This window comes from Mastigoproctus giganteus, chromosome 1 (assembly GCF_048544385.1).
Source record: "Mastigoproctus giganteus isolate SK-2022 chromosome 1, ASM4854438v1, whole genome shotgun sequence".
Classification (NCBI taxonomy): Eukaryota; Metazoa; Arthropoda; class Arachnida; order Uropygi; family Thelyphonidae; genus Mastigoproctus; species Mastigoproctus giganteus.
Genome location: NC_143575.1, coordinates 231,516,720 through 231,543,593, shown reverse-complemented (window position 1 = coordinate 231,543,593; position 26,874 = coordinate 231,516,720). Strand labels below are relative to the sequence as shown.

At 37.5% G+C, this 26,874-nt stretch overlaps 1 protein-coding gene across 2 annotated transcripts in view; it reads left to right on the top strand.

The window, feature by feature from the left end:
* LOC150091595 (cotranscriptional regulator ARB2A homolog) overlaps window positions 1-26,752 on the top strand; it is a 149,924-nt gene extending 123,172 nt beyond the window's left edge. For both annotated transcript variants that reach the window (XM_090384792.1, XM_090384802.1), the window contains exons 10-11: window positions 16,692-16,782; window positions 26,204-26,752. In XM_090384792.1, coding sequence (XP_090240918.1) covers window positions 16,692-16,782; window positions 26,204-26,340 — 228 coding nt within the window. In that variant the 3' untranslated portion in view covers window positions 26,341-26,752. The remainder of the gene's footprint in view (window positions 1-16,691; window positions 16,783-26,203) is intronic.
* Window positions 26,753-26,874: the final 122 nt, after the last annotated feature.

Genomic DNA, 26,874 nt, shown 5'->3' with positions numbered 1-26,874 from the left:
CTGAGTAGCCCAGGTTGTATAATCATCGTCCTCCCCACACCGGGTGGGAAAGACCTAAGTTCGAATCCCATCAATGACGCTAGGAATTTGGAATTTTTATAGATCTTTTTCAGAACGTGGCTGAGTTAGTAGTAGTAATGGCAAATAATGCAAGAAAATAAGCTTAAAGAAGTCTTTCACTTGCTTAGCAAGTGGAAGACTACACACATGAGTTAATTTTATTAGCTCATGTGTGTGTGTAGAATACCATTTAACATTCAGCTTACTCAATCCAGAGTTAGTCCGTCTCAGGCGAGGCTAGCATGGATTTTTCTCCCGGAAACTTGGGTTTTTCGTTCAGCAAACAGCAACTCAACCGCAGAACAGAACGCAATTTACAGACATATATATATATATATATATATATATATATATATATATATATATATATATATATATGGTGCAATATGGCCTAAGTTACTGATTCGACTAAAACTCTCAAAAGCAACATAATTCCGGTTAAGCCTTAAATCGTATAGAAAGTGGAGCCACCAGTGTGAGAGAGGAGAAACAACCTTCGACATTGGAAAACTTTTCTCGGAGTTTTTTGAATGAAACTATGAAATTCACAAAAAAAAATATTATTACTATACAAGAAAAATAGCACTATAAAAGACGACATATTAACGAAATTTTAATATAAGATTTAGGAATATTTTTTTTTTAACAACTTTGATAGCCGAGTGATAAGTTGGTTAGACAGTTTTACTTCCCCAGTTCGAAAATTTACAGTTTACTACTAAATTTTAGAGCCGAGTTATATTTTAAGTATGGATAGAAAAGTGCTTATTTCGCAACAGGGTCAAGTGGCGATTGTACTGATTTCAACGTAATCTAAAAGAAAATAACAAAAGCAGTACTTTGCAGAGTTGGGTGTTCACCCCCCCCCCCCCCAACGTTGTGGTTAAATATATCGTGTCAATCATTACGAAAAGAAATAACATATGGTATTCTGCAGAATCAAGGTTTTTTTTTTTTTTTTTTTCACTATTATATAATAATGGTAGCCCGATTTTACAAACAGTGGGGAAAAAAAACAAAAAACTTATTAAACACTGAATTTTCCTTCAATCACCAGAAAATTTAGTGTCATGCCTTTTTGATTCTCACACACTCTTCAACAAATGCTATACCTCATATAAGGCGGGTTTTTTTTTTTTTTTTTTTCTCTCCCATCACTGAAAAGGTGTGATTTTTCTTCTGCCCCTTGAAGATCGCAAAATCGTCTTTGGTTAGTAGGTTCGTAATTACATACCATCGATACAACAGTCAGCCTAGTTGCTTCTAAAGCTGACAATGCTTTTAAAACAGTTCTTTAAGGTTGAGGTAGAACTGGAAAAAAATAATAATAATAACAACCCATCACTTGTTTACAGTTGTGACACTGCCTATGAGCCAAAATCACAACCACTTTAGTTGGCAATTTTGGTTTTCATTGTCATTTACATTTAAAATATACGAAATATTATAGAGTTTATTATAATATTAGTGATATAATAATAGTAAGCTTTTTACTTATTTCCATGATTGGTGTTTTACAAGCACTGAAAGAAAAACACTTATCAAAATTGCTCAATCCAATACTGAGTTTCTTCATACAACTCAATCTACAGCAGTTGTTGAGGATATTTCATCAAAACATGAAATGCGCAGTCCTCTGATTTGTTTCTTTAAATAATTCAGCAAAACACTACAGGATCCAAGCTTATCAGCAGTAATGTTCAACATTGAGTACTTCAGGGTCTTTCCGCTTGTACTCTGAAGGTAAATATAGAACAAAAGCCTTGCCTGTAGCTGCTCGACGTCTACCTCTTATACTGCACGTTGATGATATTTGGCATAAACGGAATTGGAGTGTAGTGAGGTTATTCTTAACTCTGTTGAAGTAAGGATTTTCATCCTGCTGAAATTTCAGGACTTACCTTGTAAGTCTGGACGCTATTGCTTTTGGCCCACTCTCTAAAGCCAATTGTGGAAATGAGAAGCACGTATCATCTAATGGCGCCTCCGTAGCCAGGTGGGCAGGAGCAGCAGTGCGTAGCACACGCTTCTTGATTAGACCGGGGTTCGAGCCCGTGACCACCAAATACGGAGGATGCGGAAAGGTCAACCACCGCATATCCCCGGAGCAATATAGCCTTAGTTGCTAATGCTCCTAAAAACCAAATAACAACAACAACAACAGTATCATCTAATGAAAATAATCCTGATTCTGCATATCACACTAACTGATCGTTTTTAACATTCAGTTAACCTAAAAAAATTGTCGAAACGAAGGGATATTGTTTAAGTTTAAAAAATGATTGTGTTCAGCAACGACTGGCATGATATAATAAATTTAAATTTGTAATAAAGCACACAGCTGTTGTTAGTAACCCATCACTTGTGATTGATTATTTAATACGAGGCTGTTAATATTGGTGTAATTAGTTATTTAATTAATTCCTGCTCTTATTTTCAGATTGTATTGCTTAAAAATAATCCTTTGAAAATCGGCATAATCGTATTTCATGCCTGTTTTAAAATGTATAATCTCAGCATTATATTCAGAAGAGAGGTGCTATGGGCACACGGATGCGCGTTACTGCTCTGCGGGTTTGAAGACGATGTTAATTCACGCTTTTGCATCGGGGGTTCTGGGAATAATTGAACAAGTGACCACTCTGTACTCTTAACTCAAATACATTTATTAGATCAGCCAGCGTTGAACAATTTCTTTAACAACCATGTATTCCTTTAGTGGTGCAATCTTTAAAACATTGCAGCCAGTTTAGTAACTTGTTCCGTGCGTCGTATTTGTACTCACATAAATGTGAATGAATTGTTTTATTACCCTTTAGGTTGTCTTGACTTTTAGTTCATATTATACTTTTGTGCAAATTTCATGTTACAAATTTTTCCTAAAAAAAACCAAATATAAATTTTATGAAAATCCATTCATTAGGAGTCCAGTTATTACATGCGGTCGGACGGACATGGTGAAGACAATAGGCGCATTACGCATATATAGTAGTGCTAAAATAAATTGCATCACCTCAATTTTTAGGGTTTTTGTCCTTATACAGGCAGCTTATCTTTTAGAAATAGCTGAAAGAAAATAAGTAATAACAATACACATATGAAACTATTAATTGCAGAAAATTTTACTTTCATACCTTATGGGTATGATACAATGAAATAAGTGCTTTTCTCCAAAATAACAGCATGTTACTTATGGTTCATGTAATAAAAAAAATTCCATGAAAGCAATGATTTTTTTTTTTTTTTTTTCATTACTCTTCTCTGCTAGGACGACTGGCAGCTATATAACCAAAAAACACAACAAAATGCACACTAATATTTCGGTGGCCCACACCTTGCTTTGATTACTGCCCCACATCGTCGTCGCATCCACTGGATAAGGTTTTGAATGTATTCCTGGGAAATCAATGGTACCAAACACGGATTTATGTGTCTTCCAGCTCTAAGTGTTTTTGGATTTTGCATTACTGAAACCATTTTGTTCCAACAATTTTCAATTGGATTGGGATCTGAACTGTTCCCAGGCCATGTTATTGTGCGAATTAATTTTTCCTTCGACTATTTTTGCACCAAACAATAAAGACAGCGAAATAAATTACATTTATTTAAGAAAGAGTGCGACATCTCATAAATTTAAAACTTTTGCTAATTTTATGGAGTAGTACTTACGGTTTTGTCATAGAGCCACTGTTTGGCTCTAGTCGTTTTGAAAAATGCAATTGGCAACATCCCCATAGTGATCTCTAATTATGGGAAGTAATTTTGTCTCAAGAATGTCATTGTACACCTCAGAATTCATTGTACCCTTCACAAGTTCAAGACGGACAACTTCTCTGTGTGAAATACAACCCCATATTATTTGAGATGCAGAATATTTCATTGTGGAGATGATATAGTCAGGATGAAACTTTTCGCCTAACAGTCTGCTGGCCGTCACAACCACTCAAGTTGAATTTTGATTCATCAGAGAAAATAACACATTTCCACTGATCCTCAGATAACAATTAGCATGCTCTTTTGACCACTTTAGACGTAGGGCTTTCATTTTTTTGCATGAAAAGAGTTTTTTTTTCTCCCTTGAGCAACGTGCTACTAATCCCGATGAGAAAAGGCGTCTACGTACTGTAGCGGTAGTTTGCCATTACTCCTCTATCCTCCTCCGCCTCCCATTCTGTTTTGAGATGAGAATCTTTTGTTTCGGACACACAGACAGACCAGAAATTTGTCGTGTGCTGCAGAAGATATCTGAACGTCCACTTCCTTTATTTCTGTTTACACTGCCAGTTTCTGATAATTTTTGTAATAAACGTGCCACTGTTGACTGATTACAGTGGATCCTCTTAGCTATTTCATGCGTAGAATGTCTCTCTGCATTCAATGCAGCAGCAGCAGTACTTTTCCTATGTGGTGTTAACTGGGAAAACTTAGTCATTGCAATAGCACAAATCTGGGCTCGTGGCATATGCACTGTATTTATACTACCACTAGGGTGATGCAATCATGTATGGCACGTGGCATCATCTAAGAGAGCTTGCTAATGCTGTTACAAAACATGATATATCGTCAAATTTCATAGAAATCCGGTCATTGTGCATTTGATGCAATTTTTTTTGACCACCACTCTATGCTAACGTGCCTAAAAACAAAGATTCGTTTAACTTACCTAATATTGCGTCATGTTCCTTTCCAGGTACTGGGACTTAATATGCCAAGTCCAGAAATTCTGCCATCCTTGGAAGCAGGTCTGAAATTCTTTTTTCATAATAGCGTCAAGTATCTCTTGCGATTTTTGATAAACTGCAAAACATTATATATATTTTTTCTGTAATCTTTAATTTCGTTTCCAGGAACAGAAAATCTCAAGGATCAGCGTTCGGTGAGTGCTGTTGTGATTGCCTCTTTTTCAGAAACTACTGGACAGATAGTTGGACCTTTGATAAAGCACGACCTGAAAGTTTGCACTTTTGGAGTCTCTTCTTCAAAACAGTTTGTAATTTGTACACATATCCACTAAACAATTTCACAAACGTCATTAATCCATAAGACTGGCCAAAAACTACCACGCAAGTATTGTTTGTCATCACCTAACAGAAAAAATTCGTACTATTACACCACTCTCCGTGGTTTTCGATGTTTATAAACTAATAGCTATCTTTAACTCAGCTTTTTTATGCTGATTTCAGAAATGTTATTCGTTTTTTCCATCATGTACTGTTTTATCACAGATCACTTAAGTTGATGTCATGAGTTGTATTATTGAATGTATTAAGTTAGGAGTAAATGCTGGGAATTTGTAAACTAAATTTTCACACATTGGCAACGCTGCCTTCGGTCATTTTTTCTTGACCTGGTGAGCTAAGTTTATTTTTGAGGTTATCGTGTCAAACTTATGCTGAAAAGTGAGCAAAATGTCTTCACGCAAGTGTTTGAACAATCCGAAGTTATGTAGTCCCCAAGCAAAGACAAGATATTACAGAATTTGTAAAAAAAAATGTGTATTGTGTTTATTTTGGAGTAAAACTCGGTGACAAAGATAAACAATGGGCCCCATATAAAGTTATGGGGCCCATTGTTTTGAACCTCAAACCTGTTTTGAAGCATTAAGATTGTGGAAAAATGAAAAAGGAGGCTATGCAATTTGCAATTCCCATGATTTGGCGGGAGCCAACAAACCACTGTAATGACTGTTACTTTTGCTTAATTAATGTTTAGGGATACAGTGCAAAGAGTAAGGGCATTGTGTATCCTAATATTCAATCTGCTATTAGACCAGTCCCACGGGGAGATAACCTGCCGATTCCATGCCCTCCACTTGTACTGGAGAATGTAACAGCAGAGGGTGCTGAAAGTGAAGCTTCTGAAGATGAAGCTAAAGTCTACATGCCTGGAGACATTGAGTCCAGCGCTCAACTGTTTTCACAGCATGAACTCAATGACTGGTAAAAGATTTAAATTTACCAAAGCAATTTGCAGAACTCCTTGGTTCTAGACTTAAGTCAAAAAATATTCTAGCACATGGGACGTTTTTCTCATCGTACGGACACAGAGAACTAGTCCCCTACTTTTCTGAGGATGATTCTATGGTTTTTTTTTTTTTTTTTTTTTTTGCAGTAATATAAATGACTTAATGGACTATTTAGGCATTAGTTACAATCCTTCACAGTCGAGACTTTTTATTGATTACCCAAAAGAAGCTAAAACAAGGTAATTTTGCTGGACCTCAAATTCGTAAACTGATGAGGGACCGAGATTTTGAGGGAACCATGACTAAAAGAGAAAAACAGGCATGGATTATTTTCAGGTCTGTTGTTGAGAACGTCTTAGAGAACAAGATCCAGAATGTAAGAATGTAGTTGAAAATATGTAACGAAGAATATTTTCAACTACCTCCTAAAAGTGGGGAAGGGTTGAATTGTTGGCAAATCGAAATTTAGCCCCTTAGAGCATCTCATACATGCTCAGCGAGATTCAAGTCTGGAAATTTTGACGACATCCAGGCATTTGTCCAACTCTTCCTGAGCTCTTCAATTTTGCAAGATTAGATGATAGTTTGATAGTTTATTCCTCTAGTTAATAGCTCCTTGGGTAAAAGAGAATTTTCTTATATTTATATGACCATATTCGCATATATTTATGCAACTTGAAAAAATAAAATAGATTTCTAATATTTAATTTACTAAAGCCTTTCAAAAGCCTTAAATGCTTGTATAAAGTTATCATGCAGACATCTGGCCATTTTATAAAAATGAAATATTTATCAAAATCTCGTTGAAGCAGCATACCTTGGTTAATAACGTTAATAACGTTTGCCAACTTTTTTATTATCAACAAACTGACATCAGGCCTCGCCTATTCTGCCTTCATCAATATCTTTAACCCCGCCTACAAGAGTCCCTGATAGTTATGTTCCATTTCAAGTATAACATTCTTATAACTTAATTTAATGGTTTTACCAATAAAATTCTTAAGTAATAAATAAATTTAATTAATAATGCTTTTTAGGCATATTCTCATATATACTGTATATGCATATGCGCCTATTGTCTTCTCCCTGTCCGTCCGTCCACAAGTAAAAACCCGACTTGGGATAAACGGATTTTCATGAAATTTTATATTTGAGCCTTTTAAAAATATTTGTTGAGCCACTCGAAATTTCCTTAAATTTAGGGAAATTAAAATATCTTTTAGACCATGTCAGTTAGCCCTGTTTTTGCTATCAGTGTCATTTTATTAGCAGTTACATAAAAAATTTATGTTACAACGCATTTCATAAATGGCACTTTTTCTGCTTTATTAGACTTTGGTCAAGTTCACTGTACAACGTGGAATAATCGTTAGTAGTTGTAACAAAGACACTTATAATCTTTTATATCTGTAACATTCGGTTACAGATTTTAAGATGAATTATATGGATAACGTTTCTGATCCACTGATTGAGAGTCTGTCCTCAATAGACGTCCTCATCAGTGGCGAACATATCATAGACCCGCAGTGGCAGAACCTTTCTGCCACTGCTGGTCATCCCCACCCCAGAAGGATCAAGAGGTCTGTAGTTTATTTGCCATGATTATTAAAGTGCACGTGGAGCCCGCCCGTGCATTTCGCAGGGGTGGAGGACAGTTTAGTCATTGCAACGCAGAGCCATCAGCGATAGACACCGCAGTTCGAAAATAACGTGGTAGTCACGTGTTTTGCTATGCGTGCGCATGCGCAATCTTATGCATCGCATTGCCGATGTGACAGCTGTGTCTCCTTTTTAATTTTTTTTTTTTTTTTTTAATCTGGTCTTCCTATTATAGTGTCTATTTTAATCTGGTCTTCCTATTATAGTCCCTGCTGACAGCCTAGTTTGGAGACGTCTGGATTCGATTCCCATCGTTAACTGGAGAATTTCTTAATATCTGTTCATTCTAAGCTGTAGGTAGCCGATCATATACAGCAGATGTAGAGTTTTTCAGCCAGCAAAACACTCATAATACACTGTTATCAACGCACGCAAAAAAAAACATTAAAAATCAAGCAATATAAAATACTTTAAATAAATAAATTTTCTGTTTTTACTTGGGGACGAACACACTCTTACTGTCCGTAATATTTTCGAGAATGCCATCAATAAAAAACGAAACTGCCACTTTCCTAGAGATCCATACAAACCATTAAAAACAAATAAAGAAAATATTAAAATCAAGAATTATAAAATGGTTAATGCTCTGCTGCAACGCAGTCACATTGGTAGGAGTATGCACACAGTATTCTTTTTTTTACCACAGAATAACGATTTTGATAACTGTACGAAGCAACAGCAGTAACTAGACATGCAACGAGTTAGAGTTCCAGAATAAATCGCGATGTTATATAATCACTTCCACTGCACATGCGTAAACCGAGATAAGAGAAGAAAGAAAGGAAAAAAAAAAAAAAAAAAAACGATAACATAAACCGAACTGCTGATTGCAATAAACGCCATAAGTAGAGGTTCCTGTAGGTATAGTAAAATTGAGTCCTAAAAGAATAAAAAATGAGCACTAATTGAAAATGACTATTCTTATCTTTCCCCTTAAAAAATTGGGTAGCTGAATTTGAACGTAGCAGAATAAACATCAAAGATGAATAGCACAGTGGGCGTCCATCAACAGTAACCACTCTAGAAAACAAGTTCATGACTTGGTGATATCTGTTGGAGAAATAGTAGAGGCTACTGATATCTCATTTGAATGGGTGTCAAATGAATTAGGTATGACAAAGGTTTCTGTACTATGGGTCTCCGCCTTTACAAAGGGATAAACAATAAACGGACAATGCTGTGCTAACTTAGTAACTAAATTACGATATGCAGTCAAGTCAAAGAGGCCAGGAAATCTGACTATAGGTGTTTAGTTTCACCAGGATACAAATGCACCTATTCATACATCGACTTTTTCCATGGCTATAATTCATCAGGCCGGCTAAGACTTTGCTCCACCCACGATATTCTTCAGATCTAGCTCCATCTGATTTCTACAAATTCTTGAAATTAAATTTCAGCTGGATAATGAGGTGATAGCAGTGGACATTTCTTGTTTCAGGTCCTTCAAGAAAGAGACTACAAAACTTGGGGCATCGCTGGAACAAGCCCATTGAGTTACAATGAGGCTCCATCGAAAAATAATGTAAATTCAACGTTAGATAACTCCTGTGTTAGGCCAGAAACTTAGAAAATAATCATCGTAGCATATCTTTTATTTAAACATAAAGCAGTCTAGTAATTGTATATTTTGTGTTTCTTGTTCTTTTATTTCCGTCAGACACTGAGGAATTCTTAAAGTTGTCTTAAATCGGAACTGTATTTAGCCGATTTAAGGTGTGCCCGTGAATTATTCTGTTTTTCAGCCTGAAAAATATGTGAATTGTTCTTTAAGCTGAAAAATAGTCCAAAGAATACACACTTTTACAGGTATACGTGATAAATATCACTATAGAGTGGCCTATTTTATACACGTGTGTGTGTATCGTGTATTATAATAAAATAAAATTTCTGTTTATACTCCGGGACGACCACACGGAGTGAGTAGACCACAATATACAGAGAATACGAGAAACAGCACCGTATTTAGCAGCCACGAGCTTGAGCTCCGGTCACTCAAAGCACCTGTACTTATGCACTCTCGTACGTGACCACTCGGCTATGGTTATAATTCATGCTTTTGTCATTTTCACATAACTTCTTTTCATTCTCTCTCTCTGAAGATTATGTTATTTCCTGAAATGAGTTTCAATGAGAAGAAAAAGAGGAAAAGTGGCCTCTTTAGGGTCAATAAAGAAAAACTTTTTATCAGGACACAGGCCCGTGATGATACGTGACTGCTCAAATTCTTGCGGCATTAAAAAAAAAAAAAAAAAAAGAGAGAGAGAAAAATAATCCGTCATATACTAATACCTTTGCAGTGCTAAGCCGAAAACTTGGATAAACAGACTTAAATGGCACATGTCATTTAAATTATGCGAAACATTTATTGTCTGCCTTTATTTCATATTAATGGTGCATATTGTGAAATACCACTCACGAAACGGTAAAGATCTACAGGATTATAAGGGCTGCGGTGAAACATATGGGTAGGTTAATTTGTGTATGACCTTTACTAAACTTATTTAGTCTGAGGTCTGTTTATAGGTGCAGGTATCTGTATTCTCCATTGGCACGTTACATCACTTGAACATTAAAAGGTCACACGGGAGATCTCAGTTCCAATGCAGAGCTTAAAAGTTCCTATTTTGCAATGGTAAATAACATGTCAACCGTTGTTGTACGTTACGCAAATGTCATTTCTATATTCGGTAGCACCAGGCTGCTGCCAGCTTCGGATAGTACGATAAATACTGATTAGTGGTTAATCGCATATGCCTACGTGACTTAAAAACAAACCCTGCATACTCAAAAGTGATAAAAATATTCATAGTGGTAAAAAATGTTCATAGTTGACAGTCTTTTGACTGTCAAACTATGCATTAAACATGAGTTATAAGGAAAAAAAGTATCTTAAATATAAATAGCAACGTTTTCAGTGTTGCAGATGTGTTTACCATTATGTTCTCTCCGAAATGTGTACTAGTCATTCATATTCACGATAAAAAGATAGTTCCGATGACCATATATTCCTCGTTACTTTGCAGACGTCGAAGACAACGAAGGTTCATTAGTTTTCAGTTACCACTCTCGTTCCCCACGTCATCTACAATAGTACAAAGGGCACACATAACTCTCCAGCCACATCAGCCGCCAACTGCCCTTTGACCTCAAGTTCTGCGAGATAAAGCGCCAATCAACGATGTTAGGCATGGGAGCAGGGGCATCCAGCACGCGGGCATTAGTTTCACAAGTGGTTATAAATCACTCATGACACTAACCTTCATAGCCCTTTCCGTGGCCGTCCACACGAGCAAATTAGATAGCCTCTTTTTCCTTCCCCCCAGCCGCTCCCCCCTCTCCCCTTCTCATCTTCTCCCTCTTCTCTGCCGCTGTAACAGCAAAGCAGAAGATGCCATTGTCCATCAACGCAGTTATGGCGAGTGGTTGCGATGTTTGTTGACACAAAGGTTGTCTTGGTGAAGTAATAGCTTCGAACTTGGGAGCAAAGTTTAAATATTCGGATATGGAAACAAGATCACCAACGATTTTTGTCTCTCTTCTTTTTTTTTTCCTTCTCTTTCTTCCCCCGCCCAGGATGAAATGTAGGATTATTTTATGCAGCCGTTGATAACATTTGTATAGAACAAAAGAAAATACTTATTTTGGATTTCATTTCAAAACAGCACTGTTTTGAAATGAAATCCGACTTGCTGATAAAAAAAAAAAAAGGTAAAGATTGAAAAGTTATCATCAGAATAACATTTTGAGTGTTTAGACCAATCGTGGAACTTTAATCACCCACTTAGGTGTTATCTATAAATAAATGCCAAAGGTCATCTGAGGAGACAGTTATATTCATCTGAAATGTCCTGAGAGGTAAAAGTGCAGACAAATTGATGTATAAATGCCATTACAGCACATTATTAAATTCAAAATCACATAGCTGAGGAATACCAGTTGCAACGGATCCATTCTTTTGTTATTTGCGGCAATAAAATAGAATGGTTATCTGGCAAATTTTTCTTTTCTATTTGTCACTGAGTTTCAGAATCTCTTCTTCCCTTCCCTTCAGTAAGGAAAAAAAAAAAAAAAAATACGTGAGAACTGATGACTGTTCATCTGAACTTCGTCACCAAGCTAATTTTGAATTAGTTACTTGGAGCCGTCTGGGTCATTTTCATTAAACTCAATCAGTTCCAAATGAATACCGGCTGCTTTCTCCCCTTCCCAATACCAAAATATAAACTCTGTATTCTTACAAGACGTGGGAATATTTACAGTGCAATTAATATTCAAGTCAAAAAGAATTAAAAACGAATAAGAGACATTGATTGCTGTATATCTGCCTGTTGGAGGTAATCAAATTTACGAATATAACTATCCAGTGGAGCTACAATTGATCCATATAAAGGATGGAACATTGTGTTGGAACCAATGTTGTGTAGCTAGTGGATAAGTTTTCACAGTAATTTTTAAAGTACAGTACTACGCTTTTCTCGGATTACGTTTGCAGTGGTAAAATGTCTTCGTTTTTTTTTTTTTTTTTTTTTTTGAATTGTTTCCACCCATTTAACAGTGGTGGCAACCCATACTGGAATGCAGGGTACAAGTATTAATTTCTTAGAGTGAACGTTATAGGATACGGTGATTTGTGTGCGTCTTAAATTACCCAGTTCATTCTACTGCACAGAGTTCATCGACTATCGCTGCTGGTGTACGGTGGGCAACGAGAGTTAGGCGAACAATGATGGATACTTTTTTGGGGGGTGGGGGGTTGTCTTGGTTTTTCCCTGCTGAGCGAGAAAACTGATCACACGCAGGGAGGAAAGTGCGCTGTTTCACAGGAGTAGGGTTGGCCAAAACGACGTCTTTCTGAAGACGGGCGGCCAAACGACGAAAATTAGACCTATCAAGTACGAACCGCAAAGTCAGTAGGGAGAAAGTTCAGTGCGTGAAAACGAGCCTACCCGTTGCGAGCTCGCCAAAGGATGCTGCGTCAACAAGGCCTTTTGTTGTGGCTAGTTTCCTGAGCCTGCCACTGTAAATCTGCCGTTGATTGGGTTCGCTTCCTGTTGGTGACAGGAAAACCACGTGGTCATTTCTTCCAGCATCCCCTTACAAGGAATAGCAGCCGTTAGAGTTGGATGCTGTGGGCTGGAGAGGGAATATATATATGTTTGTGTCGAGGAAACTGGTGACATCTGATCGTATGTATCAGAGCATCCTTATGCCTCTCTGTTTGACTTCGTATACAATTTCACAGTGGACTGAAGCTAACAAGACAATGAAACACTCAAGGCAGATGGAGGAGAAATATTTAAAATATTTTTAACTGAATCTCTTCAGATTTATCTTGTTTCTACAACTATGAACGGTATTCGAGGTGTCAGTTAATAGTGCGGATGTCATGTTTGATGAGAAAAGTCATTGAGAAAAAGTTCTCTGTTAAATGAATCAAATTGCTCTACTTAAACCTCCAAAATGAGCAGTTTCCGTGGTTTTTAATTCATTTTGGTTAATCTTCTGATTAGTTTGTGGTCGCATAAAATTCCGGCATCTGTACGTGTGTGATCGAGTCGTAACCAGGCCAGTTGATCAGACCAAAGATCTTTGGTGTGCACATTTTAGGAGATTGATGCATGTGCCGAAGGCTTCAGTTCATATCTTTTCACACATCGTACCCCCTTTCCCTCTGGCAGTACTAGATAAATGGCGGTACGTGACGCAGGGAGAAACGGGATTATTTTTATTTATTTATTTTTGCCGAAGAGAAATAGCCTTGCTTCATTCTTAATCCTGAGTTGCTTTCATTAAAGAGAACGAAGCAACAAGAGCAAAAATTCAATATTATTGAAAGCATTTGAATAAGATTCAGCACCACCAAAATACTCGTATATGGAGTGCATTCAGTATCGGTGAGCATATAATATCGACAGTGTGCTCAGTGATATTAAAGTTAGTTATACGCAGTGCGTTACATTCAGGTGCATTAGCAAAAAGTAATTATTTATAAAAAAAAAAAAAAAAGGAAAAGAGCGAAAAGCAACGACTTTCATTCGCTAACCGAGAATATTTCGTTTCTGCGCATCCGCCACTTGCCCATTAATTCCTCCAACCAGCATAGCAACAGACATAATATCTAGTGGTTCAAGTACAATATATGGTTTATGGATAGCCTATTGTGATATGTATGAAAATAATAATGATAATGGGCGAATTGATATTGGTTCGATTTTTATTAAAATCCATTTATTGGGTCGAGTTTTACATGCAGGTGGACGAACGAAAAAATAATAATTTCCGGATTTATATTGGTTTGATTTTAATGAAATTTGTAATTGTTCGACAAATCTTTCTGAAAAGCTCAAATATAAAATTTTATTAAAATTCATCCATAAGAAGTGGATAAATGTTTATCTGTTTTCGCCCGTCCGTCAGTACGCAAGTAACAACTAGACTCCCAGTGGACGGATTTTTTATGGTTTTTAAAGAGCCATTCCAAATATCAATAAAATCGAACCAATAGAAATCCGATAATTATTATTTATTTTTTCATAATATCAAATTGGCTTTTTGTATACTGGATATTATATTATGTTTGTTTGCATGCGCTAGTTGGAGAATGAATGAATGAACAATGTGGCGGATGCGCAGAAACGAAATGTTCCCGGTTTGCGCATAAAAATCGTTTCTTTTTAATCTTTTTTTTTTTTTTTTTTTTCCTTTTCTTTTCTTTTTGTTATAAATCAGGAATTATTACTGTTATTAATTGCAAGAAATAAAGTTCGTTAGCAATGCTGAGAGTGAGTTTATCTACGTGCCAAATCACCGAAATTATCTCATAAGTTGGAAAAGTATGTGTTTTATTTATACCTTTGTGTGTGTCTCTGATAATAAACAAATTTCGATTTGTAGAAATTTCAGTCAAAAAAAAAAAAAATTAATTTACTGACTAATTATTTAAAATATCCGGATAATCGAGTTCTCGATGTGGATGTTCAAGTTTGCCTTTGAGTCTTATCTCACTAGTCGGTGATTGAGAGACATGCTTTAGTAACGTGATAAGGAATTGGTTATAAATTCTTGTCATACTTATTTATGGTGTCGTGCTGGTTCGAACACGTGATAGAATTGTCTACTTGTACACCCCCCCCCCACAGAAAAAAAAAAAAACTCTAATTTAGGAGCATATAAATATCTTTTACAATTGAAGTAAATATAAAAGACAGTTTTTTTAATGCTTTCTATAAAAAGTTGGATCAGGGGAGTTGTTAACTACAGCAGTGGTCGTTGGCAGTAGAACTCGTATTTATTGCATGGCGTCGTGTAGAATCTAACGCGCGGTGTGTGGATATCGCTACCAGCACGCTGTCCATGCAGATGCATATACACCCCTCCTACGCCTTCAATATGGGTTAACAGTATCGTTATGATTTTTTTTTTTTTTTTTAATTCTTGTTGTAATTTGTTGTGCGCATGCGCCACAAGTCTGAAGTTCGTCCGATTTCTTTTCAAATAAAATAAAAAAAGTGAATTCCTTGGAGTGAATATGATTTAGCTTTTAGGGGGGATTTTGATTTTTAGGATGGTTCTGAAACATTTAGATGTTTTTTTTTTTTTTTTTTTTGATTCTCTGAATACCCATACATAATCATGCATAACCACATACAACACAGTCCATAATCATGCCCATAATTTTACTGGCCTGTTTGACTAATATTCGTAGATCTCCGCGAAAGGATTGGATAGTTTAGATGAACCAAAATTTGTTGAGACATGATTATGGACATTGTTTCAGAATTGAAGGATTGGTGAGAGTTCTGGCGAGGATTCTTGCCAGAATTAAAATTATGCTATCAGTTGAAGCGATAGTAAAATTTAATGCAGTCACATGATTTTTTGCTGACTAAATAATCATAAAATATTATCTTCGAATATTTTATTAGGTTATACAGCATCTCTGATCTCCATAAAGTGATAACTGTCAGAATTAATCTGAAGTGTGAATCCAGGTTGCCGAATTACTTCGTTAGGTAGCGTGCTTGTCAAAGGATTGAAGATCCAGTATTTTTTTTAATATGAGGTATAAATGGTGTGATAAGATTTCAGAAAAAATCAGCATGATTGGATATTTCCTGCATTATCCAATTATTTGAAATATATTTAATAAATATTTTCCGCTTATTCCCATGTGCAAAAGTAATGACTCGACATTTGGAATTATTAATAAAGTTGTTCCTTGATATTAGCCAGTAAGTACCAATTTTAGGTTTCTAGGTTTATTTTAGGTCCAATTTTATATAATCTGTGGAAAACAGAATTTAAGTAACAGTTTCATGCTATTGTCATAAGATAATGTGATGAGATTAACCAGATTGTTAATATACATGGATGAAGAGAAGAAAGCCTGTGGAACATCCCATGAGGCGTAAAGACCTTCCATCAGTTTACTCTTTAATGTGGTTAGCTGGCAATACTTTCAGATCATATACGAGTAATTATAATAAAGAGCAGAGGGCCAAATAGGGGGGCCATGGAATGCATCTCTAGTAGCATAGAAGATAAAGAAGCTTTTGTTTATTTTAGAGAGAGATATTTGTTCAGCAGACAGGCGTCAAAACGATTTTTATGTTGTCGAAGCAGTGCTTTAAATGGGGGAGGGGGAACTACCAATACTCTTACGAATGAGGCTCTAATGTTTAATAAATAATTGCCGGTTCAAGCTTTTCGAGAAGTAGTTTTGTTATATTCTGACCAATGCCTTTGACACCTTCCTCTTTCTTTCTTTCTCACCCGCTCCGGTAGGGAGAAAACGTATTTATTTGTAACCAACTAAAAAAAAGTCCATGATGTTGTCTTAAAAGATATTTGCGTAATGTTGCCGTAAATGATAATGTAAATCAATGTATCGAACCTGTTATTTCCATTAATCCCACATTGTATCCAATACGTGGGTATGGGCTTCCATTCCCAACTGTACGAAATAAAAATACAGTATAACCAGTTTTCTGTCTATTTTGTGTAGGTCTCTCGCAACTGGGTGTCTAGCCAACTGCCCTTGGACACTTCACTGACATCTGATGGAGAATCCCAAGAAATTCATTGTGTTTCTGCGGGTGAGTTTTTTAGTTTTAAAACTATTTTAGTAAATGCAGGATATATAAGTTATAATAACAGAATTGGCTTTCCGCGTAACAGTTTAGAAAGACAAACTCCAAAATGCAACATAGAACGATGTGACATGCTGCCAGTAAGTGTGACATTTTGTCCAAATAGAAGAACTCGGATTGGTGTTGACTTCAGTGATACACTCGTTGTTCCAGTGAATTCTCCTCCTCCTATTGAAATTGGGATATCTACCAACACAAGCTTGGTAATTCCAGTATAGATTGCAATAAATCTTTAGACATCTTTGATTTTAAAATAAAAATGATTAAGTCATCTATCAGCTTGATTGTAGTATCAATTCAAATCTTTCCACAGTTCTCTTCTTGATTATTGAAACAGATTCATTGTTTCCAATGTTCGTCGCTGTAAACTTTGGCCTACAGATAAATGTTTACCAGCCTTTTGTAGAGGTGCAGAGTTGCTGCTAGTCTCGGTACCTTTGGAAAAGAATGCAAGACTCCCTTGTTTCACACATTTGAGGGGAGTTGGGGGGAGCAGAAGACAACGCCTGCGACCATCGTAAAGCGAAGTGGTGTTGAGTCGCGGTGTTTATGAAGTGCGTGCTCTCTGTGGTTTTTGGGGAGGTGGACAGCGTTAACTACGCCATAAAACTCAAGAAGGGAAGCCCGCCGAGTCCGTAGGAGGAGTGTTTGTTCGATTCCCTGTATTTCACCTCCTCACTTCCACGAAACTAGTTCGCCGGATGCTGCGCGACCACCCTCCCGTCGTTCGCCTGCATTCGAGCGTAATGGCCAGTTTAGTGAAGTAGCAGCACTCGAAGTCCACTCACACGGAACGCGAGGCTTAGCCGTATTAAATTCCGTCCGCGTGCCTCTGCTATGTTCTGGTAAGTGACAAGTTATACTCGGTACAGCTGACCTAAGGGCATGCACGAAGTGGATTTCGTCTGCCGATAGAGGCGACACGTGTTGTCAGAGACGGCACAGCTTGACACTTGCCGTAGCTATTTACGTGTCAAGTGTAGACGTGAGGTTCATCAAGAATTTGCCGAAACCCATTGCCGCTTGCATACGTGGACATTTGGAGGTCCACCCTATTCGCATATCATCCGATCCAAGGTGAACGAAGGCGTGAGACCGTGCGAATGATGAAGTTGCTGCTCTGAGTCCTGTTGGCCTACTGGGTCTCAACTTTTGTATAAACATCTTGATGGACCACCATCTTGTTATGCACCTGATGGCCTCCCTCCATGAATAAATTCGCACTAGCGTTTTATAAGTACCAATAGAAGTAGTAATTTTAATCCATTAACGCTAAACGGGCAGATAGCAGCGTTGTTGATTTTTTTTTTTTTTTTTTGTAAAACAAAATTAGCTGTCTGTTAGATGATCAGTCCGAAGTCGTATTGCGCATGATGTACCCTGGCGAAAGAGATATTAAAGGATAAATGTTAACATTTAATAACTCGTGGCCAGTCTGTAGTTCACTGTTGAATCTTGTCGAATCACATTGATTGGTTAGTTGTCTTGACGCTTCAACTATTTGTATACGGTACAGCTGAAATGCCTCCAATAACTCCGGGAAAACTCTGCTCCATCTGCCTGAGATCAGTTGACTACAGTTTCTATAAGAATTCCTCCACTTTCCGATGGATTTAACCTGCTACTTGTTGGTTTCGTTCAGTGAAGATTCAGTACATGTGGCACATACGGCTGTCAAACATGCAGGCTACTGAGACTAATTATATATTACTGGAAATTATTATTCAAGATGGCGTTTGAATATCCTCATTGGGTCGGACCAAGTTACAAGCAATAACGTGGTCCGCTGTTGTAGGCAGGATAAATTTCACATAAGTGAAACGAGCATGTTTTCTTAAATTCAGTGGCAGCTGTTTTAGGGATGGAAGACGGAATTCTCTTATTTTTCATACTCTCCTTTCAGTTCTAGGATTGTCAGGCAGCATCTCACCTGTAGATGCTGGCTGAAAAAAAACAAAAAAGTTTTTCGTCGGCTGATCCTGAGTATAGAGTTTGTTTGTATTAGCTTATCTTAGATTTTTATTTTTATTTGAACCATTTCACGCTGTTTTCTGTAGTGTTTATAAAAGTGCCCATGAAACTACCATTTTCATTAGAGTATAACCCGTGTACCTTCTGAGCAGCGCCTTTGTTATAAATTGTTTTTGAGGTCCAGAAGAACAAAATTGGCCATACCGTTCATTCGGTAAAAAATAAATAAAAAATATTTTTAAAAAACCTCCTCCTTTCCACCTTCCATTTAACTACACGTTTGGGATGATGGTTAGCCAGTTAATTGGTAGCTTTACATCATCTACCAACACGTGATTGCGTTGGTAGATGACGTAGTGGCGAAACTAAATACCTCCAGGTCCGCCGCCGTGGGAAGGCCCGAAGAGTCTGATGGTCTGACTATTGATAAAATGTTGTTGTTTTAGATCAAGTGAAGGATAACAGATTTTATAATTTCTCCTCTGAGATGACGTTAAATTTTCGTTTATTATATTGCACACTGATATCCCCAGCACTCTCGGGCAGTTGAAATTCTCATGGAACCCTCAACTTCATTTGGCGAAATATGTATGGTCCAGTAGTAGAGAACTCAAATTTGTAACCACAACCCCAGGAGATATTTACTGAGGACGGTGGACCCAATATGCACACTTTTTACAAGAATAGCTGCTGGAGTATTCCTGCTGCGGGAATATTTCCCTTCAATATCTGAACGGGAATATTCACAGAATTCTTCGCAGTTAAACAGTTGTTGAACAACTCCCAGAAGTGGATATTGGGAAAGTGATGTGGCACCTAGTCATCACTTTACATCAGTGGAAAAATTTTCAATATTTAGATCTCTCGCCACACCATGATCTATCGTACCTCGATCTTCCCCGATGTTGATGTCGGCCAAGACAACTTTTTCTCCTTGATAACTGTATGAACTTGTTACTGACGAGGGTCATCCATTCTCCAGGGTTTCTTTTTTTTTTTTTTTTTTTTCCCCTTACGTTGGAGCAACTCCCTCCACTCTAAGAAACTGCATTGTGCCAATTTTGACGCACTCGTCACTGTGAACATCATATAGGCTCTACTACCGCGTATGCAGGAGCCAGTGCATAATTTAAATTTAGAGTCAAAATCTCGTTTTCATTTGGCTCAACTTCGTATTAGCTTACTGTTTTCCGAACTCTTTTTCAAAGCTGTATTAACGGATGTATTGAATTCCTTTTGCCTTGGTCATGTTTTTTTTTTTTTTTTTTTTATATGTAGTGTCATGACGGTTTATTGAAGAATTAGGGATATCAGTGTTTATGAGGTTAAAAATCGTTAAATCGATTACCCCTTTTTAGCGAATTTTAAACCATGAAAATCCTCCTCTTCCCCCTTTTTTTCTGCATTTCTAATTCCATTGCTTGGTGCCCTTGGGAAGTACTTTTGTTTTCATTTAATTTTATGTCTTTTAACTCTGTAGTTCTCTTGTATTTGTGTTTCTTCCTTCTCGTCTTCCATGATATACTCACGTGTTTTCATTTGTTTGCCAGCAATTGCGATTATTTATTTCAATCATATTCTCTTCACAATCTTCATAGACTGGTTGGTATATAAACATCAGTCCATGACATCAATATTAAAAAGTTAATGTTGGTTGATGATTAGTTTTTTTTTTTTGCTGTTCTTATTTCAGAGTTGAAATTCTTTGTAAATATAAAAATTTTAATGTAAGTAACTCTTATATTTCTGTTAGGATAAGGAAACCCTGTTTTGAATCATAAATAATTTTATATTGTATGTGTTATGTGGTTTGGTAGAAATATAAATTTATTTTATCAGTATATTTATGTAATGTCAGGTAATACACTCACTAGCCAAAACATTAGAAGCCTTTATTCAATATCTAATAGGACTATCTTTTGCCCAAATTACACCCGTGCACTTCGTGGCATGGCTTCCACCATGTGTCTGAGTGAGTATATAGTTCCAGAGTTGGCCATTCTTCCATTAGGATATTTGTCAGCTGCTGTAGTGTGGTCGGTAGAGAATTTCGAGCCGAACTGCCCTTTCCGACATATCCCAGACGTTCTCAGTTGGATTCATATCTCGAGAATTAGGTGGCCAAGGTAGAAGTCAAAAATCTTGGGAATGTTCCCTGAACTAAAAAAAAAAAAAAAAAAAATCTATACAATTTTTGCACGGTGGATAGCTTCGTTGTTGTCTTGAGAGGATCCATCGCAATTGGGGACGAAGTTGGTCCGATACGACAGAATGATATAAATTGAAGGTAACACAACATTCTAATGGTATGAGCAGACTCAGTCCGTGTCAACAAAACATTCCCTCATACCTTACCATACCATAATACTACCTCCATTCGCTGTAGTGATGGACATGAGACAATCTGGATGCCCATCTTCATGAGGTTCATGCCAAACCTTCACCCTACCATTGGTGTAAAAGGGTGTAAATCGAGACTTAGACCACATGATCTTTTCCATTATTCCACATTCCAGTCTTGGCGTTGGCGTCACCACCCCACTCGAATCTTTCGATTTTTTTACAGAAAGAAGTGGCTTTTGTACAGGAACACGACTCCCAGATTCTTCAATTCTCACTGCATAGTTTAAATGGATCTTTTTTTGCCTAAATTGAATTTTTCAGTCATTTGCTACTCACTGGATTCATCTTCTATTCTGAAACACAATTCGCTTTAAATTCCTGCGGTTTCGTTCTAGGAGTACCAACTTTCTACCGCATTTCGTCGTCTTTACACACATTATATTCTTTTGCAATAGTTGCTTTCGGCACACCAGTGGTTTCCTTCGTTTTCTCAGTCATGGCTCCTACTAAACGTGCTCCAACAGTAACATCTTTCTGAAGTCTTCTCCATGACCGGATCGACTAAAAATTTCCAGAACAGCGTACAATATTTATTTGACACAAAAAGGAACTTATGATCACACCATGCAACAAATTAAATTTGCATATCGTACATTTAATTGTCTGTTGATGCCAATTGCAAGGTTTCTAATGTTTTGACTAATGAGCGTACGAATTAAATATATTAATTTCTATTATTATTTTACAGAGAACTATTTATTATAGAAAACTTTGGCCATAGAACTTTAAATCGGAATTTTAATAAGATTTCATTTGTATGAAATGCTGCATCTGGGCCGCCATCTTGGAGGAAATTCCAAAACACCTGATTTCATTATGCGGATGAATTAAATGAAGCCAACGATGTTTTGGGGACGTTACTTTTCTCCTTACCCCCAGAATTAGAAGAGAGACGTCTGGTCCATCCTTTCTTTTCTAACATCCATTTATTCGATTTTATGTGCAAGTTTTCTCCGACAGTTACCTTTGCACCTTTGAATTTTCTGTTATAGGTGTGCAGACTGTTCATCACTAATTCTCTCTGTCTGAAGTCTAATAATATATTGTACATTATACTTTTCGTCATGTGCAGTGCACACAGCAAAGTATTTTACATATTTGAGCGCTACTTTCTCATTCCATTGCGATGATTCTGTCCACTGTCTCCATCAGTGACGCGCACACCCACTGCATTACCTACGATATCGGAACACTATAAGAGTTGCAGTGGTGAAGTCGGAGCATTCGGCGACCTCTTGTAACCTTGCATTAACGGAGCCGTACGACTGACGGCGGTGTTGCCGTCTTTCTCTTTGCTCCTCCGCCTCTCTTCCGAGAGACTCCCCGCTGCATCACTCACGTAATGTGATTAGCGATGAAAGAGAGTCAGGGACTCCGCCTAAAGCCTGAACGGCTCTAATGACTGGAAGGATTCCGGAGAAAGAGAAGGTATTCCCTTCGGCCATCAGAGGTGATTCTTTCCGTGCAAGTCGGCTGGCACGTGAATGTTTTATACCGGAGTTTGACATGCCCATTAGCAGGCTTATCGCTGAACCTTGTCTCTCATATACAGTTCACTCACTCACTATTTATCTAATTCCATTTCGCGAATGGGGCTGCCTTCAAGAGTCGGAGGTTTGCGGTTTCTCTCACCATTTCTGTCTGCGGTACCTAGCTCACTAATCTGAGACGATCCGTGGACTTTTCTTTTTCTTTTTTTTTTTTTTTTTTTTTTTGTCTGCTTCTTTTTCTTTTTCCTGCAACACGCTGTCCCTGTGAGCTTTATGCTAGGCGTTAAGTACTTTACAAAGTGACAAAGCGGTAGTTCGCAAATAGACCAGAAAGACAGACAGTGACAACGTCGATGGGTGTAGATATTCATACCAAAGAATGCTTTCTCCACTTTAATAGATAACGTAACCTCCTCCTTTGGCGTAGTGTACCACTTTAATCTTCTTCCTTGATCTTCATATGGAAAGGTCAGTTTCGGTGGGTTTTGCAACACCCACTACGATGTATATGGGTAGACGTAGCCAGTTTGGGATTATAATTGCACGCCACACCAAAAAGATTATTTTTATTTAATAAATGTCAGTTTTTTTTATTAAATTTTAATTTCATTGTATGACCCTAATTGGTTAAGCTGTGGGATGGAGATAACATGAATGAATAAATTCTAGGTGTTTGACACATCGGTATCTCAAAATACCTACTAAAAAGCATATTTTGCAACGATGGTATTGTATTATGGAGACAACCCGTGGAATAACTTTCATATAGCAAGAAATTTCCACGCTTTATTTATTTATTTTAAGGTGTTTATCCATTGCAAACAAATGTAGGAAACACTTCCACTCAAATCAGAATCGTTTGTTATGTATACGTAATTTATGGCGATCCCAGCTGAGAAAATGGTTGAGAGTAAAAGTACTCAACCATCTGTAAGTGTTAGAACCGTTCGCCGGTGATTGTATAAAGGTGGTTTGATCTCTATCGTTGTAAAAAAAAAAAGTCTTATGATTACACTCTGGGTTTGAAGCATCGTTTGCATTCTTCAGTGAGGGTCACTTCCATCACGTTTTTCAGGGTTGCTCTGCACCATCTTCGTGCAAAAACTTAAAAAAAAACCAAACTTATTTTCTCTAACTTTTTATGATTAGGTTAATATGCCTACACGTTCTCATTTTAAATAAATATTTTTTGCATGGTTAAATAAATAGAAACTGCTAAACTGATTGTAGGAGATTTATTTCAACAGGTTCTTTAAAATTGACTTTTTTTTTTTTTTTTTTTTTTTTGCGGATAAAATGAAAATTATGCTACCTTTATCAAGTTCTAATCTGTAAAAGGCTTCTCTGGGTAGTAATTCCACTACATTACGTGCTGTTATTACTTAAATGAGTCCGAATATGAATGCGTGCCCATGTCAAATGGCCTTTTTTCTTCTTGTACTGCTGTCCAGACCTGTCATTATGTGTCTTGTCACCCGGGTTCTTTCGTTTTGGTATTTTTGGCGCAGTGCCAGTTGGCAAACACCATTCTTTTGGTGTAGTAGATTGGTTTTTATCGTGGTGTAAAAATGCGGGCCATAAATTGTGTCCGGACGTACGTTATTTTAAAGGAACACCAGGTCATTGAGGAGGGGAATAAGCAGGAGAAGAGATCCATATGTTGGAGTACAGGAAACTGTGGTTACTTCTTGCTTAAGTTACATCTAACATCGAAACTAAATCTCTCTTTAATATTTGTAGCTGTTCAGCTTCCGAAGAGACAACCGATAAAAGGAGAAGGGAGGGTAGGAAGATAGCTTAGGGCAGCCACTCGCCACCCCTTTCTGTCCAAACGGCGACTGTCGAAGATTTAGAGACTAACGCCCGACTGTTTTTCAGACATCGGTCTCGTGAGGTGGCCGCCATAAATCATGCGCAAGCTTACTAGCCTGCTTGCCTTCGTCGTTATTGGTTTACCCAGGCCAGATCAATGTGTCTGTGGAGAGCGCGCCGTACCGAGCCCGGGTTTATGAGGCGTAAAACCGGGATTCAGTCGACCGTGGTTGATCCGCGCACTTGCAGACTTGCTGGCCTAGCTACGACTTGTTCGGCGCATCACGTGCCGGGAGTTGCAGGCAAAACAGAACACTGTCGGGGCTTGCTGGTAGGATTGTAGGACACCTTGTCGTCATGTCGGGTTGCATTTAGAACCGTTTGAGTCAATGCTGAATTACGTGAAAGAGTGCAGAATATCAACCCATGTTTTCATTCTATTCTATCTCGCAATGGAAAAAAACATTCTACGTTAGTAAAAGACTTATTTGCAGTAATGTATGAAGACGAAGTTGCGTAAAACGTTTCGGCTGATGCGTCCTTGTCTTTGTGAAGTGCATTTTTGTCTGCCCGATGCATTTCGGACTCATGTATTGATTCACACTTATTTTATGTATCTGTTGTGGCTTGTTTAATAACATTAAAATACATAGTCGGGTCAATGTACCAGGTTTATTTTTCTCCATTGAACTGAATTTATCGCCGCTAGTTACATTTGTGGACGGTGACATAAAGTATTGGTACTAAAAGTCAGGAGGGGTGGAGTACTATTTAAACAGTGGGTGACGCCTTAATCTTTGTGTCTTATAAATAAGTATTTATTTTCGTTTCATCTCTTAATGCTCTCTTTCTGCTGCTTTATTGGGAGGTTGTCGTTACCGAAGCATGCCGTCTTCTCTTTCGGCATTCCATCAACTGGAGCAGCGTTTCCAACACCTTAAGTCAGCAGCTGCTCTGTAATCAGGCGGATTGTATAACTTTACACTTACAGCTGGCTTACCTTTGAAATGGAGACACTCGACTGAATGACCGCGTCCCAGCTTGTACTCTTCGGCATTCCCTCCCTTCCCCCCTCATCTCCATCCCCCACCCCTTCTCGTCTCACCATTACGTTGCCTGGCGTGTCCTTACGAGACGCCAGCATGCTAGGCGGTATTGGATTTCCGACACCATCCGCCTCTTCTTTTGTTGCAAGTCGTGTTGCGAGCTTTGACAGTACATTGATTGTTGCGTCACTTAGCACGTGAACATAACCGCGTTCCTGTTTGTTGCTTTGATGATTCCTTTTCCGAGCTGTTAACACTGCCTCTAGACGTTGTTTCTTAAGACACTCAGGATCCATTTGTATGAGGGACATGATGTTGATATGAATCGTTAACATTAATGGCAGGTCACTTTGTTCTAGTGTTTCCTTAACTTCATGTTGGTTAATGGTTCGTAAGAACCTTGAACCGTATATAGCTGAATTGGTTTTTGCCTTATTAATGGTCATACTTTTTTTGCTTATTGGGTCCAGTTATGCTCATTGAATTTTGACAATAATCACTGTTTGAATGAAAGATTTATTAATAAATGCTTGATATATCTGTTAATTTCAAAGATTTTTTTTTCCCAAATCGAAAGGTTTGGGCAACTAAATATATCTGCAAGTCTTATTTTTATTGTAAAAGTATTACTTTTCTTTTATGTAGGGCACCAGAGGCACGAAATGACATCGTGGTCCAGTTTCGCATCCATCTTTGAGTACCTGGATTACAAGTACAGACAAGTGCTTACTGCTGGAACTGGAGTACTTGGATATAGAGGAGGGACGATGGATGACCTTTGACTATGATTGCTTGAACTTCTTTTACAAGCCACTGAGCCATTCAGTTAGTAAAAATGCACAATTGGTTGTGATAGGTGGAGGTGTGCACATATCAAGACTTGATTTTTTTAAACTGGAGTTGGGATTGTCATTCCTTATCGCGTTGTAGATAGTTCTGTTGATTAACGCGTTAATTCCATCTGTTCATCAGTTCAAGAAGGCATTTTTTTTTTTTTTTGTTATTGTTGTTTTCTATGCAACATCCGTAGTTGCAAATTGATACAAGTGAGCTTTATTTTTATACAGAATATTGCCACGCATGTAATACTTTCCTAAAATTATGCCTTAGAGACTGAACTTTCCATTTCTTAATGTTTTATGTTTTATTTCTTAATGCGAAGTTTCGTAGTTAATTGAACTAGCATACACTATGTGTATGTGCTGACTACTTTTTACTTGAAATAAATGTTTATCCACTTTGTTATTGACTTCTATGTCCATTTTATGTAGGTCTGTTTACATCACATCATACAGCTGTACAACAACAACAAAAAA